Raw genomic sequence first — 23,846 nt, 5'->3', positions numbered from 1 at the left:
AAAGTGATCATAGGAACTGTGACAGAATTTTCACAATAAATGACATAAAGAACATGTACTTCCAAAACCCTGCAGCCATAGCTGGCTGCATGAGTCACTCCACAACAGCAGGAGCATCAGTCAGAGTATCATACTTTTTCAATGCACCTTTAAGATCAGCACACTAAATCAAAACACAGGTCATACTTTGCAGCGATCATCCGGAGCGAAACATTTTATTTTAGGCCACTCAATCGCACTGGCAGCTAGGGGTGTACAACTCCTCTAGAGCAGTTTTGAGTGAAGATCTCGTAGGTAGTGACTCAAGTTGCAATTTATTGGCAATAGCATTCCAGACCCTGGGGGCATCAATAGCAAAGGCCCTTCCTCCAGTATATGTACGGCAATAGGGATTATGAAGCTGGTAAATGAGCGTAGACCTTAGGTCAAATTTGTTCTTTGAAACAGAGAGGAGATCCAGCAGGTAATCTGCTGCAAATCTTAAGGCCGAGTGATACATTGAGTCAAGCTTCTTCAGTGCATAGGGGGGAAGCAGTGCTTGTGTCGATACAGAAAACCAATTTTAATTTTTGTCCTTTTCCCAATATAATCAATGTGATCTTCAAAATTCAGTTTTGAATCCAGAATGACCCCAAGATACTTATAGATCTTGACTTGCTCTATTTGATCATTATTTAAGGAATGTTATTGGGGGGAAATAACATCCCGCTTTAGTCCTGGTGAGAAGCATAGCACCTTGGTTTTGGCAGGATTTAGGACTAGTTTAAGAGCAACTAGCTGATGTTGTAGTTTGTTGAAATCACTGTGGAGCTTAGCAATCATGTCATCCAGAGAGCGGCCAGCAGTAATCAGTATCGTATCATCTGCAAAAAAATTTACCCTGGAATGATCCAGTTCAGTGCCCAAGTGATTTACATAAAGAGAGAATAGGGGGCCGAGAATGGAACCCTGTGGAACCCCTTTTGTTATCTTAACACTGACCTCCAACCATATAAATACAGTTTGAGTGCGAGAAAACAGGTAATTTTTTTACCATTTTACTGTGTTTTCGGAAAAACCGAGGCAACTTATTTTACTATGGTGTTGTGGTCTACTGTATCAAAAGCTTTGGACAAGTCAAGAAAAAGACAGGCGCAGTACTGCTTATTATCAAGGCACCTGTAAATGTGATTCAGAGTCTAATGCAGCAGATGTGGTGCTGTATTTTTTTCGGAACCCAGATTGTTTTAGATGTAATAGATTGTTGGCGGACAGGAAACTGCTAATTTGGTAGTTTAATAATTTTTCAAAAATTTTCATCAACGAGGACAAAATTGAGATAGGTCGGTATTTATTTGGATCATCTTTGCTCTCTCGCTGGTTCCACTGCTGGATTATTTTTTTCCACCGAGGACGACCCCTTATTTTGCGATCGAAACGTCGTGATATCTTATTTTTATTTTGTTTTATTTTCTACCTACGTGACTTTACCGAAAGAACTAAAGAGTATGGATTCCTGCAGTCACGAAAGCTTCAAATCAAGAACGTGCTCTATGTTTTTTCTATGTTGCCGGAATCGTCTTAAACGCGTGACGTCATTGAACGGGTGACGTCATGCACGTTAAAATTAGAGCGCTCGTGACGTCGCTCTTCCGACCGCGCGATGACGTCACATACGCGAGCGCACAACTCCAATTGGGAGGGGCCGAGCCGAACGTCGTGCCGCCACGTCCTGCGTCATTGCGTCACTTGCAGCGCGATTACGTCACTTCCTACTTCCGTGCGCGACGACGTCATCACGCAACGTGGACCCGTCGTAGATTTTTTTTTTTAAATCGTTACAATGGTTTTGCTTAGATTTACAGAAAAACGAATGAATCATTCGTACTTACAATCACCGTAAAACCATCGTGGTCGTAATAATATCGGGGAAGAAACATTCGTCGCCAAAACAACAATCCTTCCGAGGTAAGCGGGCGTGCTGCGGCTTAACGTTCAGAATGGCCGCGTGGTTTGTGTCGCTGTTTGAAGGCCTCGTCTCTCGTTCCCTCTCCTCCTCCTCTCGCGTTCCCCCGTTCCCCCGTGGCCCTCTCTCGCCTTGCCTTATCCCCACTGCAATACAAATAATAACTTTATTGATGTGGCGGGGGGGGAGCAATAAAGTTATAAAGCATTGCCTGAAATAACTTTATCAATGGACCGCATTTCGTCGAGGCTTTAGTAAAGTTATAGCAGAGAAGGCCCTCCTACTCTTAGGTTTTTTCGGTAAAGTCATGTAGGTAAAAATAAATAATTTTTTTATAATAATAGAAATAAAAATAATAGCAATAAATTAAGTATTATTTTTATTTCTATAATAATAGAAATCAAAATACTAGAAAAATTATAATTGTAATTTTATTTCCATTTTTTTATTTCTATTAAAATTTTATTATTATTTATTTTTACCTACGTGACTTTACCGAAAAAACCTAAGAGTATGAATCCTTGCAGTCTAGAGAAGGCCCTCTCCAGTACAACTTTATCGACTCCATGCTCGGTGCCTATTGAGGTTGGAGTCCACCGGCCATGGTCAATCCGCCGCTGGATGTGCGCCCCTCCACGCCGTGCAGGTGGTGAGCGTCATAAAAGTCCATACTTCACCAGCCTGGTCACATTGCGGCTCCGGTATTTGGTGCGGGGTGATCAATTCATCGTCGTCATCAGCCATGGTTCATAATAAAGGTGTTCGTTGTGTTTATTCTAGATTTGAAGCTTTTGTGACTGCAATGATTCATACTCTTAGGTGTTTTAAGTAAAGTCACGTAGGTAAAATAATAATAATAAATGAAAACAACGAAAATTTCATTTATTATTATTTTATATTTTACCTACGTGACTTTACCGAAAGAACCAAGAAAATGTCTGCATTGGATGTTGAACTTCTTTCGCACCGTACGCGTACCTGTTAACCCCTTAGGGGTCGTCCATATATGACGTCACGCACCTGGGGGGGGTCAGACATTTGTGAAAATGGGGGGGGGGGGGTCAAAAATCGTCCAAAATCGCGTGACGTCATTTATGGACGGCCCCTTACCAGTGCCGACCTTATCACAGACCTTATTGGTCATCCGATAAAGTCGCATCACAAGAGGTAAAAACAAATAGACAAAAAAGTGTTGCCCGTATTGAAACGGATGTACGCCATAGGGACCTGAAAACTCAATTACCCTGTACAGGAATACGGGTTAAACCGTATGGGTTGACAGCTATGAGATCCACACACAGCTCCGAGTTGATTTCCATCGCTCCTGGGCGGTGGACGAGCCACCGAGTAGGCCTCGGTAAGGTAAAAGGTAAAAAGCAGCGAGCCTACCTTTACCCTACCTTTTACCTTCCCACAATACAATCACTCTACCCTACCTTCTACCCTTTAGCAGGTAAGGTAAAAGGTAAAAAGCAACGAGCCTACCTTTACCTTACCTTTTACCCTTACCGCATACAAATTAACCAATTACAGGGTAATTACTGGGGTACTTTTTGGGGTACTACTACACATGAAAAAGGTTTATAACGGTAAATGCCAGGTAGAGCGCTTTATTCATATAGAATACTCTCGACTCCAATTTTACACGCTTTCTTTGAACTCTATTGTTGTCGTTATTGTTGTCGTTGTATCCTTAAATCTTGAAACTCAATTTTAACCCACTAACCAATGTGGTATCGACTGCAAACTTGTTATACTTATCTCATACTGATTACAATACTATATTCTATCTTAAAAAAAACATTTTTAAACATTATTTTTAATATGTTATGTTTCGGTTCGGATCTAATCGTCCACGCTCAAGTGACGTTGGCTGTAATTGGCCACGGTCACTTATGCTGTGGCAAGCTTCGGGGCCACTTCCTGGATTCGTGGAGTTCTGCCATTACTAGTACATTTCATAAAAGCGTGTTTAATTAAAAAAAATATTACTTATTAAATGGAGGCCACGGACTGCGCCACGGAGCAAGGTACCGTATTTACCGGGTAATACATCGCGCTACCTTTACCCTACCCTTTACCTTACCCCTTGGCATGTCGACACCTTTACCCTTTTACCCGGTAAAAATGGTAAATTACCTTACCTTGCCGAGGCCTACCACCGAGCGCAGAGTTTACAGTGGCAGTTTCAATAAATGTCTGTACTGTATGTTGAACTTCTTTCGCACCGTACCTAGCCAACCGTGATTAAAGGTTTATGAAGACGCGTGGACAATTATTGCGCGGGCAGAGAAGCCGTTCCTCCGCAACGAGTAACAAGAGGCGGCATTTTCATCTGCACCGCTCTTCTCACAATCGGCAAAACAATCAAAGTACAGCAATGAACTAAACAGCAATTAAATAATAAAAGTACGAAAATATTTCAAACATAACTCATCGATGATGGATCAGTGTGTTTTGACACGGCAATTGGGTCCGCTGAGAGACGAGCAGCCCTAGGGCTTGAACCAAGCACCTCTTGTCCCAATAGTCTGGAACCCCATTCCCCCAGCAATCTGCTGTCGAATCACTGCCCCTGTTAACGTCCAGGTTGAATACCTTGCGGATTTTTTTTACTCTCCCTATGATTGACTGCATCATATTAAGGTGCGGCTGTATTTAGACAAGTCAGCGTTGTAGGCGGCAATCATAAACCCTGGTTAGAAACAGGAGTGAGTGCTTGCAGCATCACAGGACAGTGGCGATCACCATGATTGTTGATGATGGTGATGAGAGACAATGGAAAATTAGTGTGCGACTAGTCATCCACAACAGACAGTACAACATATAACGACCCATCCGATCTACAATTACAAAGGAGACATCACAGCGATACACTCCGCTGCTCCTGACGCAGTTATCTGGCTTGACCACCTGAATGTGAAATTGTAGTTGTTGCTTTGCACTTACATCAGCAGCCGTACGAAAGAAGAAGAGACACCTGGCCTTAGATTTAAAACCTAGAAACTTCGTCCTGTTAGCGTCCTGCCTGTCCAACTCAGCCATTATGAACTAAGCCCTCCCCAACTAACAGTAACTCGCCCCTGCTTCGTTCTTTTGTGTCTTCCCAAGGCACACTCGGCCTTCACCGTCAAACCTCGCTGCTCCACCAGCAACCAGTTGGGCGATTGGACAAGCGGTGTGGTGAGAAGCTGGTCAAGTGCCTTGGGCAAGCAGTTGGGGGTGAGCATTTAAACGAGCGGTTAGAGAAGTGGACAAGAAATTGTTATACGGTTGAATAAGTAGTTGGACAATGGGTAGAGGGGGGGTAAGCATTTGTACGAGCAGACAAAAAGTTGGACAGGCAGTTGGATGAGCAATCGAGTAAGCAGTTGAACAAGTATTTGTACAATCCTACAGGCGGTTCGGTGAGTAGCTGACGAGCGGCCGGACGAGCGCGCACGTGACCGATGGAGCTGCCGAACTACGCGCACACGTTGCTGCGCCGCCTGTCTACGTTGCGACGCCAGCAGCGGTTGTGCGACGTGACGCTGATGGCGGGCCGCGTGGCTTTCCGCGCACACCGGGCCGTCCTGGCGGCTGCCAGCCCCGCGCTGCTCGGGGCGCTGCTGCTGGAGGCTGATGCTGCCACGCTCTCCGTCGACCCCTCCATCGCCACTGCCGATGAGATCGCGCTGCTCCTGGAGGTGGCATACGCCGGTACTATCCCGCCGGGCCGGCATAATGCCACCAGACTCGTGCAAGTAAGCTAAACTGTAAACTAAACTCTTTATTTCAAACTGAAACTAAACTATTTTTTATTTTAAACTAAAGTTATACTAAAACATTTTTTGTATTTTACTAGGTCAGGCTTACTGAGCTATATAGATATTTTTCAGAAGCGACCTGGTCACAAATGATAGCTCAAGAAAGTGGCTTATCATATGTAAATTTATAGCAGCCAAATATTCTAAACATTTGTTGATTTTAAATATGGAAGGATAAATCCGGAACAAAACCCACGTGACCACGGGGAGAACATACAAACTCCAAATATACAACCGTTATAACGTGATGGTATTGGTGATTGTAATAGCTGTGGTTGTTTAATTTGTGATTTTAGCAGTTGTTGTGATGGGTGTGACATAATGTTGGTTATCCCCGTGATCATTGTTGTTGTGCCAAAGTCATTATGGTGTTGTGGTTGTGGTGTCGCGGTTGTGGAGCAGGTTGCCGAGGGGCTGCAGATGAGCGATGTGGCAGACGCGTGCCGTGCGGCGCTGGGCGCGGTTTCCGGCGGTTTCACTGATCCCCAACGTTCGGACGCCGAACCGCACTCGTCACCGCCACCAATCATCACTGTGTGCCCCTTATCTGATGAAGACCCCGCCGCTAAGGAAGAGGTGAGTGAAGTCAAAATTCACTGCCATCATCATCCAAAATTGTGGAGCAGTTGTTATGCGGGTTAACTTTCTATCTTATGGGACATTTTGCCAGTATCCAAAATTATATAAAGTAGGAATAGGTTTTACTCTTTCATGCAATAAAAGAGGAAGTGTTACGATGTTCAAACACCAAATAGATACCTTTTGCAAGGGATCAAGTCTGCATCAACCGCACATACTTGTAGAAAATAATGAAAACAAACATGCTCTGATAATAATATGTGCATTCTCTCTGGTTCTTTCGGTAAAGTTACGTAGATAGAAAAAATAATAAAAGAAACACGACGTTTCGGTCGCAACACAAGCGTCCGTCATCAGGTGAGAAAATGATCTGCTGTTGTGGCTTTATATAGGCACGGGGGGGAATGGGGGGCAGGAGTTTTGTTGAGTCGTGGCTGCAGGAGTTCACGGGGAGAGGGGGGAGGGTTTGTGGCGTGCAGAGACGGCTGGGGGCTGGTAGGGGGGGGGGGGGAGGGATTGTGGTGTGCAGGGACAAGTGGAGCTGGAGAAATTAGCATGTCAATGAGCTTGAATTAGTCACCGAAAACAAAAACCGCACGGGTGAGCGAGTGAAAATCACAGCAGTTAAAACTTGACATGGTTTATCATGTCCTTCCAATGATTTCTCAACCTGAATCCATCTTCTCGATTCAAGTTTTGTCTGTGTTTGTTTATCTGGATGGCTTCATGAACAAATCTCCGATGGTAGCCCGAGGGATTGCAGAGCACCTTGGTCTCAGAGAAAACAATGTCATGTGTGCCCACAGCGTTGAAACAATGATCTGCCACCGCCTAGGTGTTGGTTCTACCGTGTATCAAATCCGCTTTGTGTTCGCGAACCCGGTCTGAGACATGTCGCTTCATTTCACCAATGTAACTGCTGCCGCAGACACAACTCCGCTTATAGACACCAGGACATTGCATATATGCATTGTCTTTGAAACTGGTTGGCCTACACAAGTCTGTGTGGTTAATGGAGACTTTAAGACTTGAAAAAGGGATCTATTTGGTGTTTGAAGTTTTTAATAGCTGTTTTATTACCAGAAAGGGTAAAGCCTATTCCTATTTTTCATCATTTCAGTTAACTTTCATTATCCTTGGGCAGATTGTCCAGGATGGGGATTAACCATTTTTGTGAAAATTTGAAAACAATATCTTGACACGAGCACTCGGGTTTCATGAATAGCTGTGCTTTTCTTTCGCGGTGTTGACACTCGAAGCTCCGCGAAACTGACACGTTCGCAAACCCACGTATTCTACTTCCACTTAATGGCCACGTCTGGGGCGCCATAGTGCCGAAACGTTAACGACCTTGCCTGGTCTACAGGAGGTCGTGGGTCAATCCCGACCATGACGCCTGTATATATTTTTTGTTTATATGTTCTCCCCGTGGTCACATTGATTTTTATCCGGGTCCTCCAGTTTTTCCCTCCACATTTAGAAACAACATGCGTTTAGAGTATTTGTCTTATAAATTTCCACATCATGATAAGCCACTTCGTTGAGCTATCATTTGTAGCCAGGTCACTTCTGAAAAACAGCTGTATAGCTCAGTGGGCCTTACCTGGTAAAATAACAATAGTTAATTGCGATCGCTTTTCATCCACAGGGCGAGGCGTGGCAATTCATATTCACTGATGGCGGCGTCGCGTCTTCACTCCCCATGACGTCACTCCCCGTGACGTCACTCCCCGTGACGTCACTCCCCGTGACGTCAATCCCCGTGACGTCAATCCCCGTGACGTCAATCCCCGTGACGTCAATCCCCGTGACGTCAATCCCCGTGACGTCAATCCCCGTGATGCCAAGTGTGGAGAAAAATGCCTCTAGTGTAAATGAGGGCGACGGGACCAGAAAGACTCCTGCAGGCACACCGCTCCCTGTGACGTCCGTCCTCGTGACATCGCTTCCTGTGCTACCTTCCGATGCCACGACCTCACTTTCCGAGCCGCCCCCTGCAGTGCAGGAAGTGAAGTCGATTGTGCCATCGCCGGCCGGAATCGGTGCAGTGCGGGACCCGGAGGCGGTGGCGCCGGCGCTAATCCATCGCCGGCGTCTCAAAGCCAGGCTGGTCGGCACCTCAGGTAATCTTTGACGATCCGGACACGCGCCCACGCGAATTGCACGCCCCTTAGAGTTACCATTGGCTCCCCTAGATGTTGATGATGGGAGACTTCTTCATTGGTGCCAGGGATGAGACCATCAGTTCGCTGCACTTGAGAACCCTAGTTTAATCTCGGCCAGGTGGCTGAAACCCGGATTCCAACCCAGATATACTCATCATTGCCGGCTGAGCGTCTCTCAGAATCAGAATATTTATACTGCAGGAGGAATCTGTTGAGCTATGAAGCTTCTTTTTCACAGATGCCCAATAGGAGCAGGTCAGAACGTTACAACAACAAACAATACAAAACACGATCGGAGTGCAAAGTAAAGAAAAGGTAAACAAATCAACTTAAAAATAAATATAACATTTTTTTTATCTCAGCAGGTAAAGCCCACTGAGCTATTAGCTTCTTTTTTGAAGTGACCTAGCCACAAATGATAGCTCAACGAAGTGGCTTATCACGTGGAACTTGGCAGCTAAATAATATAAACGCACGTTTCTAAATGGGAATAACCGGAGGACCCGGAGAAAAATCCACATCACTTGGATATCGTCAGGGTCGGGATTGAACCCCCGACCTCCTACATACCAGGCGAGGAAGATAACATCACCCCTCTGAGTCACGAAAATCCATCGCATTAAATCAGAACTCAATTTGGCTCAATTCCAGCAATTGTTGACGAGTTTGCAATAATTAGGATGTGTCGGTGGCTTTAGTGGGGTTTTTTTCAGACACGGCGGAAATTGGTGCCGCGTTCTGTTCTCGCCTGCAAATCCCACAGCGCCGTGCGGGAAATGAGAACATTAAAATAACCACGAGTGAGAATGTCCCAGCCCCGAGAGGTCAGCACGGCTTCCCGCTCGATCGCTTATCCCCTACTCCCCTACCACCCCCACTTCACCACCTTGCTCCGCCCCCCCCCGGCCCGCTCGCCCGCTCACTAGCTCACTCGCCTGTTCCCTATCTCACTCACCCACGAACTCTCCTACCCACTCACCCACTCGCTAGCTCCTCACCCGCTCACTTGCTCACTCGGCCGCTAGCTAGCTTACTCACCTGTTCGCTCGCCTACTCCACTCACCCACCCATTAGCTCACTCACCCACTCGCTAGTTCATTCACCCACTCACTCAGTCACCTGCTCACTCACCTACTCACTTTGCTTACCCTCTCGGTCCCCCGTTATCCTCACTCAGTCGTTCTATTGACCTCTGCATCACCAGTTACTTACGCTGGGATCATCAACTCACTACACTTAAGAACCTCATTTAATCCGCCACGGCCAAAAGGGTCTGGATTCGATTCCTGGCCTAGTGTGGAGTCTGTTTGTTCTCCACATGTTCTGTAGAGTGTTGAGTGTGCGGGGAGTTTGTCTGTTATTCCCCTGTTCTGTATGTGTTTCCACTGGGTTCTACGCTTTACTCCCATAGCTAAAAATTACACCCATTGTAATTGCTGAGGGCCTAAACATCCCAATGCTGAAAATGTACCCACAAATTACTCAATTGGGATTGCAGAGCAACATCACCCCCTCCTACTGCAATACATTTGGCGGTATCCTCCTGAAAAATATACTTGAGACTCAGTGAGGCTTTGCCGATTCAACAAACATACTGATAATAATAACGGTGGGGATAAGACCTGGATTTGAACCCAGTATCCCCAGTGGTACTGGCTCGGCTTCTCCGACCTGTCCATATCCTGAACATGATCCCCTCCCCCACTCTCTCTGTCTCATCATCCCAGCCACTCCAGCCACTCCACTGACAGCACCACCAACCACACCACAGCAACCGCCGCCGTCCGGCCACACTACCGCACCCACTGCCACTACAACCGCCGCCACCACCGCCGCCACCACCACCGTAACCACATTCGACGAGGGGCAGCAGCGTGAGGAAGCGTGTAAACGTGGAGCCACGCGCAGGAAGAGGGTGGCGCCAGCCGCGGCGGTGAAGGAGCCGGTGCCGAGTCCCGGGTCCCTGCGCAGTACTCCCCCCGTGGCCCCCCTTGCTGACACGGTGAGTGCAAGCGCGCGTTCACCAACTTGGTTATTTGCAAAAGCTGCCTTCAAAAGGAAGTGGACAAAGCCTGGCCGGCGTCTGGGCAAGGCGAAAATGTGAACCGACAACAACACGGGACAGCACAGACAAGTAGAGCTGGGCAGCCCAGTTACTCGACTTGTCAGCTGACACAAAAAATACTCGAGTCGTAAGCAAGTGTCACCTTTGTTCCCACGTATGCCGCTGGACAGGAGGTGATGGGCAGTGCTTGGTGAGATGTTAAATACCTCGCCTGGTAATACAGGGAGGTCGTGGATTCGATTCCGACCCTGACGCCTGTATATTTGGAGTTTGCATTGTCTCTCTCCCCGTGGTCGTGTGGATTTTTCTCCAAGTCCGGTTTTTCTCTCCACATTTAGAAACATGCCTTTTAGAGTATCTGGGTGCAATACATTCCACATGATAAGCCACTTCATTGAGCTATCATTCGTGGCCGAGGGCGCTTCTGAAAAAGAGCTATACAGCAGCTCAGTGGGCCTTAACCTGGTAAAATATAAATAGTTTAGTTATTACAATCCGCCACATCGCGCCACGAGTGGATTTGCAGAAGGGGCAGTCACCATGTTTAAAAGGGCTCCGAGCAATTGATCGCAAAACCAGGAGTCGATTACAATTTTAAATTAATCCACTTATTCAGCTCTTCAGCTCACCGTGTCCGAGCTGTGAGAGCAGTGCACACAAAGTGCTTGCCACAAATGAACTACAATATCTTGCCAATCTCGTCAAGGAGCATAAGCCATAAAGAAAACTCCGGTCATCTTCGTAGCAGCGGCTTTTGGCTAACCATCGAACAAAGACGGTCACCTCATTGCGTGCTTTCAGGTGCGCTTTTGCGGCCGTCTGGAATGCTTTTCCTATATTAGGATGCCACTGGAGTAATGCACTTTTGAATCTAAATATTAAACTCTTATTTAGAACAGATTTTTGTGTTGAGTTGGTTGTTCTTCCCCCTGCACCTCTGTTTAGCCCGGTTGGCTAGGTATGGTGCAAGATAAGTTTCATACACACATACAGACACAATACCTTGCTGCTCTCGTCAAGGAGCGTAAACCATCACAAGTTCCGGTCATCCTCACAGCAGCGGCTTTTGGCTCACTATCGAACAACGCTCTTCCTTCCATATTAGGAAGCCACTGGAGCTATGCACTTTTAAATCATCTAAATTGAAAATCATTTGTTTAGAACTGATTTTTGTGTTTAGTTTGCTGTCCTCTCCACACCTCCGTTTAGCACGGTTGGCTACTTATGGTGCGAAAGAAGTTCAACATCCATACATACATACATAACTCTGTGAGGTATTACCCTTTTTCAATTAGGTTTTAATTTTCACTGTTATGCTGACAGCACCTCAAAATGTCATCCCTGCTGCAGGCAGAAGAGATTGGGGGTAGAGAGAAGGCGTCTGGCCCTACATCCCGGAAGAAGCGCAGAAAGCGACCTCCCATTGCGTGCAACCTGTGCGGGAAGGTGTTCCAGTACATGGCCGGTGAGCACGCACCAGCGGCACCACGACAAAGCCCCACAATGCTCGCTCACGCCACCACTGTGGCAGAAGGCGGGGGGGGCCCTCCTTCACTTGAGGGGGAGTCCCTCTATGTGTAGTGCTTTTGCCTACTCTTCCATACCGGCCAGACATGCTGGAAGAGGTAGCTTTACCCACGTTTTATCCCACCACACACGCGACCTGTTGAACGGAGGCTGTGCCAGGGTTATCCCTCCGGAGGGGCAGAAGCAGCGGAACAGAGAGGGGAGGGGTGTTAATAAACACACTGCCTTAAGATAATCGTCATCATTAAATGACAAAGGGAGCCAGGCGTGGCTCCCTTACACCACCTCCTCGTGTGCCACGCTGGCTTGCATAGATGCCACTCGCTAACAGTACCTGCCGCAGTAACCTGTGCAGCAATGTATGTATGTATTTGTAGAGAATGGTAGTAGTGTAGCGGTTAGCGTGCTACATTGTGAACCCGGCAACCCAAGTTCGATTCCCGCCCACGACCAACATCCATTCCATGATGATTATCGGAACCAGTTTATGGGCCTCTCCTAGGTAAACTTATCCTTAAGTTTTTACATGGTATGGTGTGTAAAACATCGCTTCTGGGGTGCTTGCCATGGACCCCTTCATGTGCCGTGCCAGCCTTTATAGGTGCTCTCTTAACAGCACTTGCCCCTAATGTCTGTTAAAGCTATACGGGGGGGGGGGGGGGGGGGAGATCTTTGTCTCTGTCTTTGGAGCTTGTTTGGTGACAGCGTGGTGTGTATGTGTGGTGTGTGTCGTCTGTTTGTGGTGACAGTGTGGTGTATTTGTAAGTATTTATGTTTATGTGTGAATGAGTGTGTGTGTGTTTTGAGGCATTGTTGTGGTTAGCGTGCTGCGCTACAAACCCAGGGACCGAGTTCGATTCCCGCTTATGGCCAACTCCAGTGACGATTATCTGAACCGGTATTGGGCCTCCCCTAGGTCGACTCAGCCTCAAATGAGTACGTAGTGTGGTGTGTAAACATCACCAGTGGGGAGAAAAAGGTGGCCGGGCGTGGTGTTGGCCACCCACTCCCTTGTGTGCCATGTCGGCCTTCATAGGTACTACTCTTTAACAGCACTTGCCTTAACAGTCTCTTTAGGCTATACGGGGGATCTTTGTCTTTGTCTCAGGCATGCTGTACCACCAGCGCTCGGAACACTTTGCGGAGAAGCCGTTTGCGTGTGGCGAGTGCGGCAGCCGCTTCGCCGCCGCCTCCACGCTCAAGAACCACGAGCGTCTCCACACGGGCGAGCGCCCGCACGCATGCCCACACTGCCCCCTCGCCTTCCCACAGGCCGCGGCCCTCGCATACCACCTCAAGCGGAAGCACGCCATGGGTACTGCACGCGCACGGGGGAGACGACACTGGGAGACAACACGCGGACACACACAGGAAGACGTGGACATACATGGCGAGACATGGGGACACACGGGGAGACACTGGGACACACAGGGACACGGAGACACATGGCGACACATAGGCAGACGGGAATGTATGGGGAGACATGGGAGACAAGGTGACCCAAAGACACAAGGACACGAGGGAAGACTTAGACACACACGGAATGCCGAAGTCATGGTTATGGTTGTTAGGTGGTTGCATTAAGGATGCTGTAGATGTGATTGTGGCCATGCACTGGTTGTGGTGGTATTGCAGTTGTATTGAGGTTCCTGGTGCTGTCACTGGTTATGCAGCAGTTGTGGTTATATTGGAGTTTCTGTGGTTTGGACTGTAGTCATGCAGTGGTTGTGGTTGTAATATTGTTGTATTGATGTTGCTGTGGCTGTGATTGTGGTAATGCAGTGCTTGTGGTGGTTATTGCGGTTGCTGCGGTTGTGGTGCAGGCCGGCTGTACAGCTGCCAGTACTGCGAGGCCGCGTTTCCTCAGGCGGTGGAGCTGACACGCCACGTGCGCACGCACACGGGGGACCGGCCCTACGTGTGTCGCCCTTGCGGCAAGGGCTTCAGCCAGGCCAACGGACTCTCGCTGCACCTCCGCACCCACCACCGTGAGCGGAACTCCACATCACTCCATGTCACACCACACCCTGAAACAGTACCAAACCACCAGGGCTTCATTCAGCTAGCCCAACGGACTCTGGCCACACCTCCGCACCCACCACCGTGAGTGGCTTGCCGTGCGTGGAACTCCGTGCCACACCGCGTCAGATCGCATCACACCACACCGTGAAACAATACCACACCGCCGGGGCTACAACCACATTACAACCACAACTACTACAGTGGAATTTGGCTTGCCATTGAACAAAGATGGTCACTGCATCACGCGGTTTAAGATGTGCTTCTGCAGCCATCTGGAACGCTCTTCCATTAGATATTGGTAAGCCACTGAAGCTATGCAATTTTAAATCATCTATATTGAAAACTAATTTCTTTAGAATTGCTTTTTGTGTTTAGTTTGTTGTCCTTCCCACGTACCTCGAATATGCACGGTTGGCTGTGTACTAGGCGAACGAAGTTCTACACACATACATACAGCCAGGCCAATGAACCCTTGCTGCACCTCCGTACCCACCACCATGAGTGGCGCACCGCGTCACAGCACGAAGTGTCGTACCATGGTTTCACCACATGATGACACCACACCACCACATATCACTGCATACTCTATATACATGTACGTCTCTGAAAGTGTGCATTTATGTGTGTGTTAGCCTGTGCATGTAAAGGTGTGTAGGGGCGCCACGGTGGCGAGTTGTTACCTCCCTCGCCTGGTACAGAGGAGGTCTTGGGTTAGATCCCGACCCTGATGCCTGGTGTATATTTGGAGTTCGCATGTTCTCCCTGTGCTCATGTGGATTTTTCTCCGGGCCCTCCGGTTTTTCCCCTCCACATTTAGAAACATGCGCTTTGAGTGTTTGGCTGCTATAAATTTCCACCTTGGCTATTATTTGTGGCCGGGTTGCTTTTGAAGAAGAGCTATATAGCTCAGTGGGCTTTACTTGGTAAAAAAAAAAAGTTCAGTTCAGTAGTGAGTGAGTGTGTGCATGCACGTGTGTACATTCGTATATTCATACGTGTGTTTGTGCGTGCAGTCATAGAGGAACCCAATGACTGTCAGAAGTGCCACTTGAGTTTCCCTTCAGCCGAGGAGTATTTTAATCACATCAAAGGTAAGCCGCATAAATATACTGCGTTCACGTGTTCGCATGTGTGTGCACATCTTTGCGTGTGTGCGCGAGTGTAGTTTGTGGAGAGTGGTAGTGCAGTGGCTCACACACTGTTACGAACCCAACGATCCAAGTTAGATTCCTACTCTCATGACCAATAACAGTGACAGCGGATAGGTTTCCCTTAGGTCGGGGTCGCCAAAGCCAGTTTTTTGTCTTTGACCAAAATAGTTTGCATCACATGCAGAGCTACTAGTATACAAACACAGCAGCCGGTATACAGCAAATAACAAATTCTGATTCTTTGGGTCGTTCGGTAAAGTCACGTAGAAGGAAAACGTCGTACTCAGATTGTAAATGTTGTGTTTTGGCTCTTCAACTGTACTAGTGACGAATTGGCATGTTCTGTTTACGTGATAATCCTTACTAGTTGGCTGTGTCGGGTGGTGGCGGGTTTTAACGACACATTTATATATTTACGCGATCTAACCCAAAAACCTCTTTCATGGAAATGTTTCTTTATGTTAAATTATGTTTTAAGATTTACAGTTTTTTCTTTAAAACAGCTGCCCACAAACGAGCAGCCAAAGAGTCGCATGCGGCTCCAGAGCCGTAGGTTGCCAATCACTGCCCTAGGTTGACTCATCCTTAAAAGAGTACTGGGGAGGCAAAGGTGGCCGGACAAGGTGCTGGCCACACACCCCCTCCTGTGCCGCATTGGCCTTTCATAGGATTCTCGCTAACAGCACTTACCCCAATGGTCTGTTAAAATGGGGGACGTCTTGTCTCTGTACCCACAGAGACACACCCAAACGAGTGCTTCCCATGCGACCACTGCCAGCGCACCTTCACCACTCCCGCCGCCTTGGAGCGACACCTGGTGACTCACCTGGGAGGCAAACCCTACTCCTGTGACGTGTGTTGCAAGGCCTACCAGGTGAGAGGCTACAGGTCACAACATGCACACTCGTTCCAAAGCAGCTTCTGTTTGGCTGGATAGAGGGGGATTAATGGGCAAGGCATGCGCTAAAGAAGAGATGGGCTGATGCGGTACGGGAGGATCTGGAGTTCAGTGAACTTGTCAAGAATGGTACCAAGGGTGTCAAGATCAGCCTCTGTGGCTCGTGAAGGATGCTACTGGTGAGTTAGAGGCAGTTTCTCTCCAGCAACACAGGAGAGCAGAGTAGCGATGCTCACAACAAAGAGCAAAGTGCGGGCAGCTAAAATACATAAAGTTGGCACAGTAGGGGGCACAGATGGTGCATCTGCCAGTTATCTCAGTCTGTGAACCCATAAGACCTGGGTCTGTCCCATGACCTGTCGGCGAGCACTTCGACACTTCACGTGGCCTTAAGATGCACCTAGCTTGGCATTAGTGCCATGGTAAGATCACCTCCACTTAGTGGCAAACATCAGTTGTTGTCGTTGTGTATGTATCTGTGTATGTATGTAATCTGTATGTAGATGTGTTTATGGAGAGCAGTGGAGCAGCAGTTAGCATGCTGCGCTATGCACCCGGCGACTTGAGTTCGATTCACGCTCACGGCCAACACCAGTAACGATTATCTGAACAGGTCCTGGGCCTCCCCTAGGGCAACTCAGCCTCAAATGTGTACCTGGTGCGGTGTATAAAAACATTGCTACTAGGGAGACAAAAGCGCCTGGGCATGGAGCTGGCCACCCACCTCTTCGTGTGCCTTGCCGGCCTTCATAGGTACTCGCTAACAGCACTTGCCCCCACAGTCTGTTAAGGCTATATGGGGGTTCATCGTGTATTGTATCTGTATGTATGTGTGTATGCATGTATCTGTGTATGTGTGTGTGTATAGCACCTGTCAGGGCTGTGGTACCACAACCGCGTGCATCACCCAGCGGTGTTTGCCGCTCAGAATCGCCGCAGCACCGCGCGGGCCGGACCTCTCGTCTGCCACCTTTGCGACACCACCTTTGATGGCAAAGCGGCATACATCCGGCACAGCAAGGCCCGCAACTGTGGTGCGCAGGGCCGGTCGGGACAGCCGTGGTGTGCTGCATGGGGCTGTGGTCGTAATTGTGGTGTGTGGTGCCGTGGTTGTCTGATGGTGATGTATGGTGATGGCGTGTGGTGTGGTTGTATGGTGGCATGTGGTCATAGTGAGTGATGTGTGGTGGTGCACGGGGGCAATTGGTGTGGTGGTGGTGTTGGGTTCTGTGGTATGGTGTTGTGTGGTGGTGTATGGTTCTATGTTGTGTGGTAGTATGTGGTTCTGTGTTGTGTGGTAGTGGTGCAGTGTGGTGGTGTATGGTTGTGTTGTGTGGTAGTAGTAGAGTGTGTATTGTGGTGGTGTATGGTTTTGTGTAGTGTGTTTTATGGTTGTGAGTGGAGTGGTATTGTTTGATGTGGCTCACTGTGTTCTCCTGTCGTGCCTCTTACCATGACCAGAGTCCCAGCCACAGCTGTGTGGCCTGTGCCAGGCCGTGTTCGCCGACAGCCATGCGTTGCACAACCACCTCAAGAGCACACACCCCGGTGGGAACGCAGCCGATCACTCCAACCACATTACACCACATCGCCCACATACACCGCCAAGGCGCACCACAACACTCGACCACACGACCCAGTCACAACACCACCGTCATGGCAGTGACGTTGCTGGCAGCTAGTACTGCTAGTGCTGCTATATTTTGGTTTCTGGTCACACCCACCCCCTGTTGCGTCATGGCAGCCTTAACCTGTGCCCGCTAACAGAACTTGCTCCTCCGGTGTGCATGATTGAGTGGTGGAATGTCTCGTGTCTCTTGGTGCGCGCAGGAGGCCTGGCCTTCTGCTGCCCCAGCTGCCCCCTCTCCTTCCGGCATCAATCAGCCCGGCAGCACCACTGCACCACTGAGCACCCGGTTCCACCTCCACTCGCGCCGTCCCCGCCGCACCTCGCCGCATCCTGCGCAGGTCCTGCCGAGCATGCAGTGACAGCACCCACGAGAGAGCGGATGACGATACTGATCATACAAGCGGATGGTGGCGATGGTGGCGGTGGTGGCGGCAATGGCGGTGGTGGTGTTGACACAGGAGTTGCTCAGGGCACTCTGCGAATTACCGAATACAGGGATAATGAAGATGTCGGCACGGCCGACTGGACGGCAGCAGAGGCGCCAGTGCATGATGCAGCCGCGGAAGGCACAGCCGCAGCTGCTGTAGCCACCTCGCCCGACACGGCCACGCATGACACAACCACTCCAGCTAAAACCGGACTCGGCAATGCGAAGGCTGATGAAACACCAGCCAACATAGCTACAGTTGACAAAACAGCACATAATATAAATGGAGCTGATATGACAGCACACAACATAGCTGGAGCTGACATAACAGCTCATGATGTCGCTACAGCTGACATAACAGCTCATGATGTAGCTACAGCTGACATAACAGCACAAAGCATACCTACAGCTGGTATAACACCTCATGACATAGCTCCATTTGATATAATAGCACATGATGTAGCTAGGGATGATATAACAACTCATGTCGTAGCTACAGTTGATATAACAGGACATATAGCTAGAGCTGATATAACTCATGACATAGCTACAGTTCATAGAACAGCAGCTGACATAACTACAGATGGCATAACAACACCCAACATAACTTCTGCTGACATTACAGCTGATATAACAGCAGCTGACTTACACTCGCCCGATAAAGCAACAGAAGAAAGGACGCCTCCTGATATATCGACACACGACATGACCACGACAGAATTTTTCTTTTGATGACTTCATCCCTCGAGAATTGAGCATGATATGTACCAGAGGGGGGGGAGTAGTGGGGGAGGAAATGTGAGAGAAATTGAGAAGTCAAAACATCGAGAGAATGTTCTACACAAGTCAACACACTTGACAGAAGCATCGACGATTACAATCCAGCACTCCGTCAGCGTTCTTACAAGCAGTAGAATGTGGGCCTGCAAGGCGAGTTATGTACAAGTTCAATTCTTTTTTTGTCCAATTTAAGTGCCGTTTATGCGAACGCAAGTTCTTTTGAAAATCGAAAGGATGTACCAGTATTCCCTCGTTATTCACGAACTTGTTACCCGTGATTTTGGTTATCCGCAAATCGCATCTGGAACTCTACACCACTGCCTCGAGGGAGATAGAGAAAGTGATGAGATAGAGTGATGATGCATAGCATCATCATAATTTAATGTAAGTTCACTTATAAACTGATATATTTTCATATTTATTTAGATTTACTTTGTTTATTATTTTAAAAAATTGCGTTATAATATTCATGTATTTTATAGCTTGTTTATGTATTATGACAACCCATAAAAAATGCCATAAGCCAATATTCGAGAAATTTGCCATTCAGAGCCATCTCCGGAACGTATCCCTTCCAAATAACGAGGGCATACTGTATACGCATCTTCTACATACACTACAAAAGACTTGCCCTACTCGTGAGCGGTTCATGGCCGTTATATCTCATGGAAGAAATATATTGTGTTTTCGGTAACGTGGCCTCGCGACAGAACGGTTGCCGCTTGTTGCAAGAGGATCATGGTTCGAATCCAGCGACTGCCCTGATTATTACTGCGGGGGTGATAACCGTGATACCGCTACTATAACCTTAGGGATCATCGGACAATCATTTGCGAGAGTATGCCGTTGTGTGCTGGCGTCCAGGTCCAAATGTGGTAAATTTGAAAAACTACAAATTACTCAATTATGATGATACAGCAGCAGCAATCATAGCCCCCTTGTGGCAAAATAATTCCCCGAGTCACTCTTGCAAATGAGACTCACCCTGGTCTCTTGGATTCTAAACTGGTTAAACTGAATAAAATTTTTACTTAACATTTCGGGATGCACTGAAAGTGGTTCAAGTTAAAATAGGCAACAACTAATATGTTACATTAAATCACAGTTATAAACGTGACAAAACAAGCATGACGTATTTTGTTCACTCCACTAGCAGTTACAGAATTGACTGAGGAAGCAGTTGTCAGGTTAAATACTGCACCCCTATAATACCCCATTAGTGCGACTAAGATGCAGTGATGGGTAAATATAATTTGCAAGCCATTTCAAAGCAGTGGGCCTTGTGTTTACACGGGCCATATTAAATAAAGTTGGCAGCCTTATCCACTCCACGCCTGATCTACAAGCATGCAGGTGTAGTGAGTTCAACTGAGTTGCAGACGTTCACTTTGGAGGCAACACATTTATTAATACCAACACAAAGGGGTAACTGTCCCTTAACCAGATAACAAGCTCTGGTGGTGGACCACCAGGCTAACTACACTAATTACACCGTAATTAGCTACAACGGATCGGACCACAGCTCGAGTCCAGGTCCACGTGTTGGAGAGTCTGTAGGACGTAGAATGTAGATTTTTTTTTCAGGATGAACAAAAGCAGCCAGTCCCTCTCGGGGACCCAGCTTATATCTTCTGCGGCATGGCTGGCTCTGCCCTTGGCCACGACCACCTTCGAAAATCTTGGGGCAGGATCTCGGACCTGACACGTGACCACCCCTAGCCCCCACCTGGGGGCCCTGTGTAGACTTTACCGGTCACGTGTCCTTCGTGGTCAACCAGAGTGCCACGGCCCTTAGTAACCCCATTCCCATGGCCGGCACTCTCACACCCTATTCTGTCGGGTTCGGCACTGCACGCAGAGCGTGGTGCCATCCAGCACTGCCAGTCAGCGCTCCCCGAGCCCCTCTAGGGCCGGTACTGCACCCACATATGTGGTGCCCACGATGTCAATACATCGCATGCCGTGCCTCTCTCGGGCCGGCATTACACAGTAACATCCGCGATATCACTACACAGGTAATAATGAGTGATTTGTACAAGTCACATAACACATTGCCAATGACTTATTTTCAAGGGCTGCTACATTCTTTATTTTATTTTACCAGGTGAGGTCCACTGAGCTATATAGCTCTTTTTCAGAAGCGACCTGGCCACAAATTATAGCTGAACGAAGTGGCTTATGTGAAAATTGATCGCAGCCAAATACGTGTTGAATCTAAATGTGGAGGGAAAAACCTGAGGACCCAGAAAAAAATTTGACGCGACCACGGGAAAAATATTCAAATTCCAAATATACAGCAGGCGTCAGGGTTGGGATCGAACCCCTGCATACCAGGCGAGGTAGTTAACATCTAGCCACCGTGACGCCCCATTCTTTGTTCACAGACGTTGCAAATACTTTTCGGCTGGACCTGGTTGCTAAAAAGATGATGGCAAAAATATCGATATGTAAATTCCTGTCAATAGCTCTCTCCGATGCATGTATTCGGTTGAACGCATGTTTTTTTCGCACTGTCCTGACATCACTCCACCTGCTGCGAGCTTCCTGATTTCAGATCTTGGAGAAGCTCCCAGCATGCGCAGCGCAAGCCAAACCCGCATTGGAGAGCAGCACATCACAACTGCGAAAACCTACACAGCATTTGGTCAACGATAGCAATATTAACCGCAACATAAAATACCTTTTTTTTTTAAACGCCATTCACCACAGCACAAAAAAAAACCATGAGAATGCACAAATTCGTGAATCGTGCAACAACCACAGTGACATGGGTTGACATTGCATCTGCTTTAAGTTATGCCTGTTATGCCCCTGGCTCAGGTTCAAGGCTCGCATGAAATGATTGGTGAATAATGAGCACCAATGCGTGCGTGGTGTTTAAAATGGGGTGACCGGTAAATCGTTACAAACCATTCTTAAGTGTTTACCACAAATTGCTTGTGGCTGAGGCATTTAAATGTTAAAATATGTTTAGAATTCATATTCTTGGTTCTTTTGGTAAAGTCACGTAGATAGAAAACTAAAATAAAAATAATTAAATTAAATAAAAATGATTTAATTTATAAATTGAAAATTAAAGCAAAAACCCCACAATAAAAATATTAAAATTTAAAATAAATTGAAAAATAAAAGCAAAAAACCCACGACGTTTCGATCGCAACACAAGTGGTCTTCATCAGGCGGAGAGAAAAGAGGGGGCAAGCCTCCAAATGCAACTGCTTATAAGGGTTTCCAAAGTGAGTGGGCTGAGGACGAGAGCTGCGCAAGCAGCACGGGCGGGGCAGCCAACGCTAATGTCGGAGCAGACAATGGGGCCGAGGAAGGGGGCAGAGAGAGGGCAGCATAGATGGGGGGTGGGGCATTGCACCTCGCTACACACATTCACACTGCTGACAGTAGAGGCTGACCAGAAAACACAAATAAAGTCATGACCCAAAGTGGTTGATGACATCTTTCCAATTATTTCTGAGTTTAAAACCGTCGTCTCGGTTGAAATTGTGTCTATATATGGATGGCTTCGTGAAGGAATCTTTGTTGATAGCCAGTCGGCTTGTAAAGTACCATCGTCTTAGAGAAATCAATTTCATGCAACGAGTATGGAAACCTGACAAGTTAGCGGAAGGTTAGGGGGTAGGAAAAAAAATAAAGATGAATTCATCGATTCCTTCTGCAACGCAGTAACAGGGTTCAAATCTTCACGCCCACCACGGCGTTGTGACGCGTTTTGCCTAATTTCTATCCATATCCACCATTGCCTGCTGCAGTGTTCTTAATTGCAAGGTCCGTGGGCCACTGGCAGCCCCAGGTGTCCTTTAGTGCGGCCCCCAGACAATACACAGTGAAAACATCCCATCATGCTTTCAAACCCAATGGCGGCCATCACTGATGTCTTATCAGCGAAAGTGCCCCCCCCCCCCTGAAAATGAGTGAAGAACACTTAGCCTACAGTATGAACCAGAAGAGGTCACTTGTTGAAGGTGGTGGCTCAGAGATGGCACTGATTTCCTCTTCTGCGGGCCCTTCTCGAGCGTGGAGATCTGTGTGCATCTCGCTGTGCGAGAGTCAGAATAGATCCTTCGTCTCGTGGCACCGCTGACAACATCTAGTTACAACTTGGTGGGGGAGGGGGGGAGACAAAACGTCCTGAAATAACCAATGGTGGTCCTGGACAAAATGGTGGACATTCCACGTTTTCATGGCGAAACGAGTATGAATGTATAATGATCACAGTTGATTCCGCACATTACCTTGAATATTGTTTTGTTATAGCCAGTAGTTATTTTGTTTTTAGAATACAAAACTATTGAGAACATGTCTGACCTGTTTTGTGTTTATTTTTCAACGGGGCACTGCCTGAATGTAATAAAGCAGCTTGATAGCCATGTCGATGTGAGGAGCCACATCGGCCAGGTTCCCATTGAGAGGCGAGACGAACTGCGATCCCTTTCACACAATTGACTGGTGTGATGAAGTATGGTCAAACAACCCTCGCCTCGTGACGGACGCATCTAAATGAGTGAAATTGTGAACGTGGGAATGAGTTGACTTCATTAATGTGGATGAGTGATTATGGTTGATCATAACATTGTGTAAAATATTGAATTCTCGAAGTAATTGACGGAATAAGTTCCTTGAAATGATTGAATAGGAATTCACATCTGCCACTGTAGAGTAAGGGGGGAGGCAGAAATTGTCGGGAAATGCCATAAGCCAATATTCGAGAAATTTGCCATTCAGAGCCATCTCCGGAACGTATCCCTTCCAAATAACGAGGGCATACTGTATACGCATCTTCTACATACACTACAAAAGACTTGCCCTACTCGTGAGCGGTTCATGGCCGTTATATCT

At 47.6% G+C, this 23,846-nt stretch overlaps 1 protein-coding gene across 8 annotated transcripts; it reads left to right on the top strand.

Moving 5' to 3' along the window:
- Positions 1 to 1,708: 1,708 nt before the first annotated feature.
- ZBTB40 (zinc finger and BTB domain containing 40) lies at positions 1,709 to 23,469 on the top strand. 8 transcript variants are annotated; one of them, XM_061548618.1, is made up of 14 exons: positions 1,713 to 1,947; positions 5,057 to 5,167; positions 5,345 to 5,688; positions 6,154 to 6,327; positions 7,979 to 8,453; positions 10,223 to 10,497; positions 11,911 to 12,025; positions 13,196 to 13,402; positions 13,911 to 14,075; positions 15,123 to 15,200; positions 15,998 to 16,134; positions 17,027 to 17,192; positions 17,620 to 17,706; positions 17,989 to 22,333. In XM_061548618.1, the coding sequence occupies exons 3-14, from the start codon at positions 5,395 to 5,397 to the stop codon at positions 18,945 to 18,947; spliced, it is 3,132 nt and encodes a 1,043-aa protein (XP_061404602.1). In that variant the 5' UTR covers positions 1,713 to 1,947; positions 5,057 to 5,167; positions 5,345 to 5,394; the 3' UTR covers positions 18,948 to 22,333. The 8 variants fall into 8 exon arrangements, with proteins under 8 accessions (XP_061404665.1, XP_061404602.1, XP_061404637.1 ...); XM_061548636.1 differs by lacking the exon at positions 1,713 to 1,947 and adding an exon at positions 2,429 to 2,591; XM_061548627.1 differs by lacking the exon at positions 1,713 to 1,947 and adding an exon at positions 2,429 to 2,594.
- The last annotated feature ends 377 nt before the right edge of the window (positions 23,470 to 23,846 follow it).

The sequence above is a fragment of the Lethenteron reissneri genome, chromosome 2, assembly GCF_015708825.2.
Source record: "Lethenteron reissneri isolate LAM-NWPU_2019-01 chromosome 2, ASM1570882v1, whole genome shotgun sequence".
Taxonomy (NCBI): Eukaryota; Metazoa; Chordata; class Hyperoartia; order Petromyzontiformes; family Petromyzontidae; genus Lethenteron; species Lethenteron reissneri.
Note: the sequence above shows the minus strand (reverse complement) of the source record. Positions and strands in the feature narration are given on the sequence as shown.

What these genes read in the sequence shown, in the direction of transcription:
- ZBTB40 (XM_061548653.1), top strand. Translation starts at nt 5,395, where the DNA reads ATGGAGCTGCCGAACTACGCGCACACGTTGCTGCGCCGCCTGTCTACG. An exon ending in GCACCTCCGCACCCACCACC is followed by an intron (nt 14,076 to 15,122) that starts GTGAGCGGAACT and finishes TTGTGCGTGCAG; the next exon opens with TCATAGAGGAACCCAATGAC. An exon ending in CCTCAAGAGCACACACCCCG is followed by an intron (nt 17,707 to 17,988) that starts GTGGGAACGCAG and finishes TGGTGCGCGCAG; the next exon opens with GAGGCCTGGCCTTCTGCTGC.